This window comes from Aptenodytes forsteri, unplaced genomic scaffold, assembly GCF_000699145.1.
Source record: "Aptenodytes forsteri isolate BGI_AS27 unplaced genomic scaffold, ASM69914v1 Scaffold528, whole genome shotgun sequence".
Classification (NCBI taxonomy): domain Eukaryota; kingdom Metazoa; phylum Chordata; class Aves; order Sphenisciformes; family Spheniscidae; genus Aptenodytes; species Aptenodytes forsteri.
In genome coordinates this window covers 507831-522094 of record NW_008794881.1, presented here as the reverse complement: position 1 = coordinate 522094, position 14264 = coordinate 507831, and the positions used below count along the sequence as shown (strand labels likewise).

Genomic DNA, 14264 nt, shown 5'->3' with positions numbered 1-14264 from the left:
TCTTCCCTCCAGGGCTTTGTCCCATGGCACTCTACCAAGCAGATCCCTGAAGAGGCCAAAGTCTGCTCTCCTGAAGTCCAGGGTAGTGAGCTTGCTCTGCGCCCTCCTCGGTGCCCTAAGGATCTTGAACTCCACCATTTCGTGGTCAACTTAAAAGACAACCTATAACAATTTATGACTATACTGAAATATCTGATATAATGCATATATGCTTGTAGTATAATGCTAAAGCATGCTTATTATGAAACTAAGGATGCTCTATGAAGGCATGCCTTTTTATGTGCTTTTGTTTTAACATAAACCGGATCTTGAACTCCACCATTTCGTGGTCAACTTAAAAGACAACCTATAACAATTTATGACTATACTGAAATATCTGATATAATGCATATATGCTTGTAGTATAATGCTAAAGCATGCTTATTATGAAACTAAGGATGCTCTATGAAGGCATGCCTTTTTATGTGCTTTTGTTTTAACATAAACCTTCATGCAAGATTTCATGACTGCTGGGCTAGACCAGGTATTTCTAAGTTAAGTTCTGACATTTATCTATCCTTATACCTCATATAGATTATCTTCACCTTAAAAAAATAAAACCTGACAGGTACTTAGAAGACCCAATGGCACAAGAGAGCAAGAGAGAACAAGCCAGTGTGAGTGAGTGTGAGATTTCTCTCAAACAATTGCAGCACTGTAAATCTTTTACCACAAGGCGCACCCAGTGTCTTCTCCAGTGTCTCCTCTTCTGTTTCATATTAGAAGGAATAAAAACAAGCAACAGTTTCCTAAAGCTTGGCTAAGTATACTTGGAAACACACACACTAAATTCAAAACATGCAAGCAAGTTTGGCCTACCCTATCTTACCAGCTGTACATTTATAAATTCATACTTAGAGGAAACAGGGATTGGATGCAAGAGAATTACATGCTGAGTTTGGAAACATTGCAAAATATTTTTGAAATAAAGATATTTGAATGTCTCAGAAGCTCTACAGTTTTGCTTATTCCAAACATTTTAATTACAGAAAATAGAGAAACTGTATTTCAGTTCCTACCAGCCAAAGCTGCATCCTCATCACTTTCTGATCCATATTGCAATGCCATGGTTATTGCTGATAAACGATCCCCTTGGGCTGATCTTTTGTTACTACAAAGAAGAAAAAAAATGTATAAAATTAAAAAGAAAAAAAAAGAGGAGGTTATCATGTTAACCATTAACAGTCACCCAGAGTGTGTAAGTAAACAAGTGAAGCTCATGACTGTTGCCTACGCTATCAGGAATACAGACATGACTATGCAAGAAAAGACTGGAACCCTTAACAAGAGAAACTGTTAACAACCCGTGAGTCTGCCTCTATTTTAAGAGGCGGTCCATCAAACTGAAAAACTGGACACACAATCAGAAAGCTAGAGCTCAAGCTATCTATCTTCTGTCCTATTTTGAATACTTGAGTATTTGAATTATTGGGGGAGAAGGGGGGTGGTAAGTCCCTCCCAATTAATAACTTTGCTATTTGATCCTGTTTTATTGGGATTTGTCTACATGCAGGAATTCAGCACGCTGTAAGCTCTATATGCTCTCTTCTCTCACTCCCCCATTCCCACCATAGGCATTTTCAGCACGCAGAGTGCCTGTATGTGAAGCAGCTTCCTCTGCTTTCTAGGTGGAGTAAATCAGTGTCCACGCTGGCTATGGTCTCACAAAGACTTCTTCAGCATCCCTCTCCTCCTCCCTTTTGTCCCAAACCTGGGGCACAGCATTTCATACCCACAGTGTAGGCTATGCCTGACAATCTGCTTTTTTACTAGGTCAGCTCTTTAGGCACCTCCAGCAATGGGCTCAACCTTGCCCTGTGGGAGCAAAGTGAAGACTGGGAAAAAGCAGATGGGTTGCTTAAAATGACACCAACTCTCTACAAATGCTCAATCCCTTAAAGACCCTTGCAGCTGCTGTGTTAAACCATAGTTTCAGAGTACACACGCAGGGAATTAGCCAGGAGTAGTACTGTTTCAAGACAGTAGCCCACAGACTGTAGACATGAGACCTCTGCTAGGTACCAAAATTCTCAACTGAAGATTGAAAGAACAAACCAGAAAGCCTCCAGTAATCCAGTCTACCCAGCAAGTTTGCCATAAATGCATCCCAAATGCAATACTTTTTTTTTTTCTTCCCTTTTTTTACAGGCTTCATTGGTTTCCATCATCCATCTCTTAATTGTTTAGTCCTACTTTTAGTAAGACTCTTTTTAGTCTCCAAATATAATTTTTCTAGGTTTACAACACATTTCCATGTTATTTTTCACCTGCTTTATTTTGTAACGAAGCTTAACATACTGTTCTTCAGAACATTTCTAAAGAAATAATTGCATACAGAGTATTTCATGACAGGTGTTTTGAAATGTTAAATATAAAATCAAACATGGAAGAGTAATTACAGCAAAGTAACTTATTAAATCATACTTAATAGATAATTGATTTAAATATATTTGAATCTCAAATATTGACGTGCACTCTCAAATAAATTAAAAAAAAAACAAACAAACCAAAATTTTAAATTTTAGTATTTCCATATGATGACGACCCAGCTTTTCCTCCAAGTCCACAATTTACTTACCGATAATATTTGTTAGAAGAATTTCTCTCATCACCAACACTGCCTTTACCCTGTGAGGAAGGACCTGTCAGCTTGGAAGCAGTCAAATTTGATGGAGTCCTTAAGGCAGAAGAGACAAGCCAAGGAAAGGGGAAAAAAAGAGGCCCACCTTAGACCCAAGAAAAGACACAGCAAGGATAAAGCTTTTTACAGAATTACTTTGATAGATCAGCCAAAAGGTTCAGAGACAGATATAAAATGTTTTAAAGCTAAAAGTGAAGTAATACTAAGATACATTTAGTGCCCCAGCATTAATATCAATTTTGTTTATCAAGTCAGAGGAAGGTAACATTTACATTGAGGATTAATAGCTATACACACAGCTCAGCCTACAATAGCAGTGAAAGCAGCCAACAAAATGTTCCTTAGCATCCAGATAAAGCTAATCATACAAATCCAATCATGTTTTATCAATACTTAACAAAATCACTGTCAAGTTGCTTGACAGTGCATATTGTCAAGCAACTTTATTTTGTCATTTTATTTAAGGGAGGACAGTTAAATGCACCAACAAAGAGCCATTTAGTATGACAAAGGATACAGTGAACTCTGTGATAGAAAAGCACGATTTTTGACACAGAGGCAACACGTCTGTAGAACTTAGGTTAGTAGCATTATGATGAATTTGAGCCTGATCCACCAATGACAAAGAAAAACAGATGTAAATTCAGAAGAAAAATATAGTAAATTAACTTTAAATGAACTTATGGGGGTATTTTACCAAAATCAGCAATAGGTAAAGGAGACCCCCCATTTGAGACAATTAAGCAGCTAGGAATTTGAATTAAAAAAAAAAATCATTCTGTGATGCAGATTCAGCAGAAAGAAACAAAAAAAAGGAATAATGGTTCAATAAAAAAAGCAACCAGTGAAATGCAGAACAGCAGGTGAAAGGTCTGGTTTTCATGATACTTTTCTCTCACCCCAATAGTTTTTGCATTCAGCCCAATATTATTGTAGTCTGCTTTAGGCATTATAAATATTTTTTTTTTGCCAAGTTAGAGAAACAAAGAAGGGAGTTGTCAATTATTCTGACATTCAGCTTACTTCAGGATTTGCAGGTCTACTGAGAACACAGTACATAGGAGAACATCTAGAATAAGGTAGCTGAGAAGTGGAAACGGGTTGGCAGTGCAAGAGAGGAATTCAGCTAACAAATACCAGTGTGATTTATCTGTCATCCCTTCTTATGCAAACGGCTTTATTTTGAAGAAAAACAGTTAAGCCTCAAAATTAAACATGACGCACACTTGTGACATCCTGAGTTTCATCAATGGACAACACAGTGAGAAAAATAAAATAAAATCACAATTTAAATAGAAAACCTCTATGCCTACATGTAATTCTAGTTACTGCAAGGCAAACATATATGTACGTTCAGTGCCTGTAGAATCAAGGTCTTCTGGCACTATACATACTTTTAAGAAGGAAAATTATTAAAATATGTGTCCGGAATTACTCCCTAACAGTATTTCTGCTTTTATATTTTTATATGCTCCAACAATGATTCACCCAAACATGGGAAGCATGCTAACGCTGAACAAATGAACCTGAAAAACAACTACACAGGTTGAATGTCTCGAAGCACCAAATAGTAAAAATCAAACTTCCATTTCTTTCACACATAATAATCCTAGGCAATACTTTTAATACTGACACCATCTACACATTTTTCACACAACAAAAAAATTTAAACTGCCTTTCAGTAAAGTAAAGGAGCGCTAGTGTTCTCAGTTGTACCATACAAACCTTTGCAGGAAAGGACAGCAGTTGTTTTCCAGCATCAAATACCAGTAAACAGCTCAAATAAAGAGAGTCCACCTTGTGAAGAGTTTGCTAACTCCTTGGATGACTTGCAAGACGTTGCTTTATTTTTTTAGATAAATGACACAGCTCATACTGGCAAACAACATCTAAACCTATTTTTGAGTGTTACTCATAAGTAAAAAGTTTATACGACAATAAATCTAATTGCATTTCAGATAAGAAAATCTAAAATGACTGCACCACTTCTCTGTACACCATGGATTTTCACAGGAAGATAATGCTGTTTCCTAAATAAAATCATTCCATGAAACAAACAGAGCTATCAACGGTGTTTTACACCTGCCTGTTCAAGACCGAATCTATGCTTCACTAATTAGTAAGTCCAGATCTTCAGTGTCCTGCGCCTCTTTTCATAGCTAGAAATTGGTTTTCAAACAAGAGTTTATATAATGTGGACTTCCCTCTAAATATCTGTCGCCTGATGTCTTGTTCCTGTGTTTCTGCCCCTACCTAAGTAACTGTGAGCTCTCAGGGTTCAGCTCCTAACAAGGTTCAAGAATATCCAGCATTTTCGTAAAGCAAAGCACAACAAAGCACCTTGTTCCTCACTATTCCTTTTCTGTTACTGACTTATAAACACATATGGTGGAAGTCGGCCATGGCTTAAGTTATAAAAGATCCACTGACACTGTTTTTCCACAATCAAGTACATCACAGAAGTATTTCACCATGGAAGTATTTCAATAAAAAGTTTCCTTCCAAAAACTGTTTTACGATTCATAACTTTTAAAACAACAATAAGCCAAGTTTTCAACCAATTATTTCCCACTATATTCTCCACAGCAAAATTAAGGGAATGTCTATAGAGATTTTTATGAGATTATAAAAAGAACTCTATTTGCAGTACCTGATTCGGAGACTTGACTTGGCCAATTCACTGTGTTCAATTTCAGCCTTTTTCATATTAAATATTTTTTTAATCGCATTTGCATCCTGTCAATTAAAAGAATTTTTTTGTTTAATGTTGAAAGGGAAGAATGTTATAGTCAGGTATATCCATCTATCTAAAAATCTAAAACAAAAATGAAGGGGTTTTTACATTTAGATATAAAACAATTTTGCATCAGAAACGAAGCACAGAACAAAGTCTGCCTGAAACACACCCACAGTGGCCTGTAAAAACTGCATAGAATAGCTGAGTAGCTTTGAGTTCATTTTTTGTCATAGCCTTTAAAAAAAAACAAACAAAAACCCTACAATTTGCAAATATGGGCAAATACCACTTCGAACTAAACAGGCAAATGAGTTTCTGTGCCTTTGCAATCAAAAAGTTACTACCATTACCGAGCTTTACAATGCTTGCTCTCTCTCATTCTACACCTGTGGACTCAATACCCGGAGTAACAGTTCACAAAACAGAGATTACAAGTTTTGAGTGAGGTTACAAGTGTCAGTAATGTCAGTAGGAACTGAAAGTACAATCCAAACAGAAGTGCAACTGGCAAAGTCCAAGAACCACTTACATAACTTTATACATACACGAGGTCTCTCACTACAAAGCCCTTAAAAACCGAACACACAAAGGAATAATTTACCACTGAAATTCTCCTACTTTTAGAGTACATGGAAACAGCAACGTGATACTTTGTACACAAAATGCTGGTGAACTAAGCATGAAAAAGATAGGAGGTGCAATTTGGTCACAAAAATATGGCTAAAAGGAAGAGGATCTTCAAAAACTATGCAAAGAAGGCATGACTCCGGTTTTGAAGCTTATGATGAAAACCATAAACAGTTCCTGCAATCTGGAAAAAGGTAACAGCTGAGTACTACCGCTACCACTTGAACCTGTAGTTTCAGCCATTTCAACTTCAATCACAAGTACAGGGATTCTCCATTCCTCCAAAGAAGTCATGTAACTCATATCCTGACATAAAATTTAATTGGGAAAAAAATCATATACCTCAAGGAAAAAAAAAAAAAACCACCATACACCCCAATTATACTAAAAGCAATATAAAAAAAGGAAAAGCCACGAATAGCTATTTTTTAAAAAATGCAAACAGAGTCTTTAGGGCCTTATGCTAAAGATTCATTTAAGGATCAATCAGCACAGGAAGTAGTAAAGAAAATCTGAACGCAAATCAAACTATGAACAACTGAAACTAACCTTGAACACTTGTGATCCAGGCTCATTGTAGGTTTTGGCATTCTTTGCCAGAAGATCTATATCCTTGGCCATTGCATGAATGCTTTTATAAGTTCCATTCTATACAACAAAAAACAGAACTGGTTAAAGTGGCAACCTTCAGACAGCATGAGAACTAAGTCAATAGTGAAAAGCAAAGGGAGTTAATATAGAATAAAGGGAACATTTATAGAAAAACAAAAACATATTTATAAAGAGGACAGATAAGTATGTCACCAAAAAAGAAAGTAACAAACATAAGTGCTAAGTCCTTATAGAGCTTACAAATGCTAAGTGAAAGATTGAAAAAATACTTAATACATTAGATTATCTTAATTTTGAAGGGTTCTGACAAAATGTGATTTTACCTTTATTCTCTAGTTCAATTAGTCTATGTGCTATCCCTCACTATTATACAAAATGCTAGAATTACACAACAAAATTTCAAATTACTGGAGAACTAAGATGAAAAATGCATCAGTACAAAATATCTATTTATAGCACTAGAACAAAAGTAGGTGATGATAATGCATGACCAAGCTTCAATACTTCAATGTTTTACAATAGCAGTACTTGCCAAGGAACTACTTTAAACCATCAAACATCAAGGAAACCAAGATATTCAGGCTCAGTGCCAGCACATTACAGTTTACGATGCTTGATCTTCAACACAGCTACTTCTGCAGCATTAATCCAGGACAGAGCATTAAATCAGCATAGCGTTCAGATTTTTAAGTAGCCGGGGAAAAACACATTGCCTTTCCTACCACCATAAACTTTAAGCATTCTAAAATTGTTAGAAGCCACAGTTAAACAAGTCTATACTCTGACACGTTAATATGCTCATACTGTACCTGTATCCTTTGGGCAATAGTTTTAAGATCTATGGGCTCCTTTATTATTGCATAATAATCTGGATATTGCTGGAAAACAAAAATAATTTATGTATTACTATAAACAGTCACAAAGCTATTGTTCTAATAGCTCATAGAATGAACTATTAGATGAATTGCAGATAAGAACAGTGTAAGCTTCATAAACATAGCACTAGGCTTCAATTTGGGCGAGCCAGATCATGAGGCAGATACAAGGAATTATAATTCATCAATAAACTGACTTAAAGGAACAGTTCTGTCTGAAAGCCAAATACGTGGTGATGGACTTCAGAGTATTTATTTTGCTGGTTAAACTTGTTACACCACAGCCTGCAACAGAACAGTGAAATCAGACATATTTAAAAAGATTAAAAACTCTGCACCAAAAAAAAACAGTTACCTAAACTGGCAGAACAGGGCAAGCCCCAATCTGCAATGAAGGGCTGGGAACGAGTGGGTAGGAGCAAAGAAGGGAGGGAAGCTCTGAAAACAGCTGGAGTTTGCCACTGATGAGACAGGAACAAAGAACTGCACCCTGAGTGTGTCCATCATAGTGTATAACATCAGTTATATACATGTCCAGGTTTCCAACTTAGAACACAACCGATATTATTAAAATACCCACCACTTTAGAAGGAAGTTTCTGAAACAGTTCACTTATTAGGCGTCCTGATGGGTTTGTGGCAACAGCTACAGCTTCAAGAAGCTGTTCAAGAATTTCCTTCAGGTAACCTGGAGATGACTAATATAAGAGATGAAATCACAAAAAGTTTTAATAGCAGCCATAGTGGAGTGCTTCAAGTTGCACTGAAATATATGAGTTTACTTTTCAAAGACAGAAAAAATCAGCTATAAAACATGGATGCAACTTTTGAAAACAACATTGTTTATGCATTTAGGTAAAGCACATGAGAAAACTTTAATTTCACATTTACACTGCAGACTGTCAGACATACATTACATATTGTTAGAATAGACTTGGTTGTCAACATTAATGAAAACATGCATCCCAACATCACAAAAGCCAGACAAGCCCAAACTTCCTATCATCTTATCTGACTTATAAAACTCTCCAGGAACAGCTGCACTAACTGAACGGGACACACGCTGGAGAACGATGTCGTTAGACATGAAGCTTGCTTGCATCAAACCTCAACATTGGCATGATATCAAGCACACATCATATTGGTTTCAACTAAACCAGAACCACATTTTATCCATATCAGAAAACCTCATAACTTTTTTTTTGCTAGGCAAAAGTGAAACACACATACAATGCTGTGAAATTATTAACTAATAAACTTGTATAAGAAATACCTGTTGGGGCATCATTTAGCTATGAAAAGACTTAATGCTTTTTCATATATGGAGGCCAATCTCCCTCTCAGAGTCAGCTGACATACACAGCCATGGCTTCCTCCAACTGCAGCTGTCATGCCCACACTTACTAATTCAGAATTTGTGCCTTGATTGTCATGTCCTTCCTCATCTTCATCTTCCTCCTCAGCATCACCTTTTTGAACAAATTCATTTTTTGTGCGCAAATACAACTCCCATAATTTGCAGGCAGCTTTATATTCAGGAGAATCAGGCTGCAAAAACAAATCATATATTCTACTCAAAATTCAGATCATTCTTATCTGAAGGAAATTTATAAATTATTAGTTGAAAGGTATTAAATGCATTAAATAACAGAAAACCTGGGAAATTCCTGCTTCAGTCGTTCTTCAACAGAGATGTTAAGAATCGCAATAAGCGCTAGAAAATATAACCTCTATCGCTCCAAAGCATCTAAGTCTTTTGGAAAACTTAGCAATAAAATTACTTGGGTTGAGGCTTGGAAAAGCCTGTAAGATGAATCTGGAGAAATCATTAAGTTTTGTTGCAGCATAACACTACTGGCATTTAAAATAGACTCAATATCAGTATGCCAGAAATGTGATTTAAGCCAATACTGCTGCAATTGTGTGGCACTTGAAAATTGATTTCTACGGAGGAAGAATGCCAATAAATGTGCCAATATCTCTGAAAGCACTGCAAGGATATACACTCTTCCATAACTCAGCATTAACTGTGAAATTCCAAAGAACTTGACAACACGCTACCACCTGGGTACACATCCAGGTAAATTTTCTGGAAGAGCTAGAAGCATTAGTAGGCAAATTAAGTTTTTTAAATACCCAGTTGGTAGTGGCAGACAAGCATGTGCCTATTAACATTGCTACTTAAGAACATTACCCAGAAAAGACTGCTTTTCCACTCTTTCATACTTTTCTTTCCCTTTCCTCTGTCACTTAACCTCTATTTCAGATACTCCTGCAGATATGTCACCTTATTACTGCTGATTATGCTCTTCTTCACTCTCTCAACCTCTGACAGCTTGTAATACAAATGAGAAACCAACATGAGAACTATTCTTAAGCTTACCTTATTAGGCTTAAATATTCTCAAGACATTAGACCAGGTGTTAATTACAAGGAACAGATTTAAAGGGTATTCTGCTCCACTAGTCTGCTTCCTTCTGTATTAACGCAAGATGCTCAAAAGTGTAAGACTTGAACCGAAATACTAAAAACCAAAGGTTTCCATTCTAATCTAGCATTGCCAATAAAACACCTGCTGCAATAAAGACCTTGACAATGAATCAGCCGTCCCTGTTTTATATGCGTCATTGGAACTGCCGTGGGCAAAGTGGAAGATGAAAAAAAGAAGAGGTTATGTTTGTGTGCCATACCTCCAGCTCACAACTCCATTTCTCTGGAAATGTCAACATTCCTTCATCCTAGAATGATGGCTACCTATTTCTATTCTACACGCAAGATTTTTATGATACAGGCAGAATTTCGAATCCACTATGCTGTAGGCAAAGGCAGCACACATTTTGTAAAACTCTAATCGTTCTTTCCTGCTATCAAGTCCTTCTCCCTCATGTAGAAACCATGAAAAAGCCAACATTAATGGCCGAGTGCCTTGCAAAGCTTCAGGAGTACACAATGAATTTGGAAATCTTTGTATTTTTTCTACTGTAACCAGAATGTGCAAATGCATTAATCCATAAATCTGATTGTTTTTCAAAAAGCTACACACACACACACACAAATGTAAACAAAATAAACATTGCTTTTCTGAATGTCACCTGGTTACACTGGTTGGGTTATTCAGAAAGCAGTCATTTGGATCATCTCCAAAGTCAAAGATATATGAAAGGTAATATTAGCAGTTTTAGATGTCACCACATACAATTTCACTGGTTTAGGTATTTAACATAGCCTTCCACTGAACGAGATTAATCCAATTTTTTCCCACTTCCTTACAGCAACTGCAATAAAACCCATTAACATCTGAAATAAAACACGTATCCAGTTTGGGGGAATGGACATGGGGGTTGCAACCCTGATGAAATACACCATCATATACACTCACAATCTATCATCACTGACCACGATAATCAATGTGCCTTTTTTTCATATTGTTAAATGGCCAATGGAAGAGAAAGATTCAACACTCCTACTGCATGCTTGCTGTTATTTATAAACTCTTCCTTTTGGGAAAAAAAATACTCTTTTTCTATTTCAAAAGGTCACACAGAGTGTGTTGTAAAATGGGAAGGCTTTGACAGAAGAATATTTTTCTCAGTTTACGTCTCTATTTTTGCTTTCCATCTCTTTTGGAAAACTACATGAGGACCCTCCCCACATTATTTTATAGCTTTCCACAGAAAAATTGCTATAGTAGGACATCTTACAAAGATACAGCGAACCTTACAGAAATATATCCAAACAACTGCAATGTGTGCTGTTCTCTTACCAATAATAAAGACTAAACCGAAAATTTTTTGGCCAAACCAAGGAAAAACTTGAACATATCTCTACCACTTTTACAATGAATTTGAGCCTTTATATGTATTTTCCTCACCTTATAATATGCCTTCGCGTTGTTAAAGAGAAGCTGAAAATCAGCAGTCAGCACATTCACATCATCATACTCCTCCATCTTTAGCTTTTGTTGGATTTTCATTAAATCGATTGGCTGAGAAACCACTTCATAATAATCTGGCTGATTTCTGTTGCAATGACAAAAAAGGCATTATATTCCAAGCAGTAAAACCAAAACCACAGCACTAAAGTTTGTATGTGCCTATGACTAAATAAAACAAAGAAAATTCCAATACATTTTTGTTACAGCTAGAAGATCTGGACAGTGGTCTATTAGTAGGCTGACTTCATTACATGTTCTGCTATCATCCTCAATTTTCTGAGTTTAAGATAAAACTCAGTCTCTTACTTTATCTATTGCATTTTCAAGGGTCACTTCTATTAATCTTCCCAAGATATACCCTTAGTATCAGATTCCACCACTTATGTGGAATATTTTATAGTCAAAGACATAGATGTTTTAGGCAGGTGTCACAAGAAACATTTTAAATTAACTCAGTGTATCCTTTTTTGACTGAAAAAGGGCACCAGTGTTAGCATGCCCCATTGAATAATTACATCAAAGACTCGGATCAAACACTGGTGTGAAACTATGACATATTTAGCTTAAATTTTTCACAGCTAATAATGCTGAAGTATTCCTCAATATCCATTTACTCCCTGATTAAATCTCAGGTTCAAGGCTTAACCAGACCCATGGTCTTACCTTCGCTTCGGTGCCCTAATGAAAAGCTCACAAAGGAGCCTGCCCTGTTCATCTTTGTAATCTCTGATGGTGTTGTAAAGTTCATGGCATACAGCAATCTAAAATGCAAGAACAATAAAGTAATGAAAAAGGAGAAAATTTTAAGGAGGTAACAAATCAAAGCCTGCTTACAATGGGAAAGACAAGCTGCCAATCCACAGCGTGCTCTAAAGCAGAAGTATGAAGAAATTGGTGCATCTCATACATTAGTACGATACCTGACAAGTATGCCAGGTACTGCAGAATTTTAATTTATTTTTTTGAACATAGGGAGCTTTCTTTCAATGCTAATTCTAAGTAAAACACCCAAAATGTAAATTAATTCAGTACAATTCTCTCCGAGTTATAGACAATTAAGACAACGACAGGGGTTCTTCCGCCCTGCAATTAATTAAAATTAGACTGCTAACTCAAAGGCGTAACAGAGACATTGTACACTTCAGCAATCACTGCTTGTGCCATTCCCCACTTATCTCTATCTGCATTTGCTATTCAGACACAGCTCTCAACTTCTGCACGTTATGATTTCAGCTCCTTCTCCAACATCCTTCCATCTGCTAAAATCATCAGCAAAAAAGGAAAAGCAGCAAAAGGAAAATGGGAAAGAAAAAGATGAAACTGGGGAGACAAGAACAAGCCAAAGCTGAATGAGATCCTAAACAAAGCATAGCCAAGGCAGCAACAGATTCAGGGCCAGTGTATACGTGCTACATTTGATCATCCATTTTACAATCCAGCATTTCCCAGACAGGGATACAGTAACCCCAAGAAAAAAAGTTGTGAATAATAAGACGGTACTAACAGGATCTACAGTTGGGAGATTGGAAAGTCTCCTCCTCTTTCTGCTTGGGCCTGGTATATTCGTGGAGTGATGGCCATCATCAAAGTCTCCTCCGCTGATGCTGCTGGAAGGCGAGGTAGCTCTTCGCCTCTTGGAACCCATGGAATCCAACTTCTTCTATAATGAAGACAGATGTTCTTAAACTCATGGCATTGCATCCAAACTCTCTGGTGAGAGCTAACTATAAAGCTAGCAATGCTTAGGATGAGTCACATACGTTTGTTATATACTACAGTTCAGTTAAACCACATATCTAAACACCAGCTTTTTGAAAATGGGCAAGAGTAAAGGGAAATCAAAATGGTCCTACAGTTTTACAGTCACTGATGACAGCAATGTCAGAAAGCCCAGGGCTCACAGTGATGAAGATGAATTTAGCAGCTCTTACTAGGATACGTTCTTAAACTATCTACATTTTGATACCTCATCCATGCATGATAACCAAGCGAGAACCACTGTTTTAATGGAAAAAGCTGTACAGAGACACGTGCTCAGTTCTGCTGTAAAAGCATGTCATTCCATGTCAAATTAAAAAAAAAAAAAACCACAACTAACCAAACAAAAAAAAAACCCATGAAGACAACAAATTACAAACAAAAATTCAAATGGCTACTGAATACCTTGTCTTAGATTCAAGCCAAAAAAAGGTCTGGACCATCATGTGACCTGCCACTCCCATTTCATGTGTAGGATGAATGGCTCAATCATCAAGAAGTAAAAAAAGCCACCTCCTTTTTTGGCCATAGTTTTCCATTTACCAACACAAACAGTGACAAATGAATAACCACCATCCAACAACTATGGTGATTTACTGAACAAGTTGTTGGCTCTTTCCCAACTTCCAGTGACAGCATCAGAAAAATATCTTTATTTGTAGCTGCCTCAAAGGCTGAAGACAGAATAGAACCATCTATCCCAGCCTATACCCATTTTCCAACCAAATCAAGGAACTTCTTCTAGGAAGCACTCAGTTGATTTACAAGGTATGGCAGCACAACATAACCTCATTAGAGCATTTATGTTAGAGACAGAATTAATTTCATGCAGACAAATGAGATGAATAAGGCAGGAATAATTAACAGTTAGGATAAAGAAAAGCAAAAGCCTAAAGCAGAGGAATGGAGAGAATGGTGCACATACAATCAATAATTTACCAGATTTACCAGAGTACAACCAGCACCTCGAAAAGCCAGTCTCCTCATAGTGTCTGAGGGCCAAGTACAGATACTGGGAGAAGGTAACACTCTAAGAGTAGCA

At 36.8% G+C, this 14264-nt stretch overlaps 1 protein-coding gene across 1 annotated transcript in view; it reads right to left on the bottom strand.

Annotated features, from left to right (window-relative positions):
- PBRM1 (polybromo 1) overlaps positions 1-14264 on the bottom strand; it is a 62073-nt gene extending 47809 nt beyond the window's left edge. The window contains exons 1-11 of the mRNA XM_009274685.2: positions 14171-14264; positions 12969-13124; positions 12128-12225; positions 11402-11549; positions 8935-9078; positions 8112-8228; positions 7466-7534; positions 6594-6692; positions 5331-5416; positions 2618-2716; positions 1059-1150 (exon numbers count right to left, since the gene is read on the bottom strand). Coding sequence (XP_009272960.1) covers positions 1059-1150; positions 2618-2716; positions 5331-5416; positions 6594-6692; positions 7466-7534; positions 8112-8228; positions 8935-9078; positions 11402-11549; positions 12128-12225; positions 12969-13124; positions 14171-14209 — 1147 coding nt within the window. The 5' untranslated portion in view covers positions 14210-14264. The remainder of the gene's footprint in view (positions 1-1058; positions 1151-2617; positions 2717-5330; positions 5417-6593; positions 6693-7465; positions 7535-8111; positions 8229-8934; positions 9079-11401; positions 11550-12127; positions 12226-12968; positions 13125-14170) is intronic.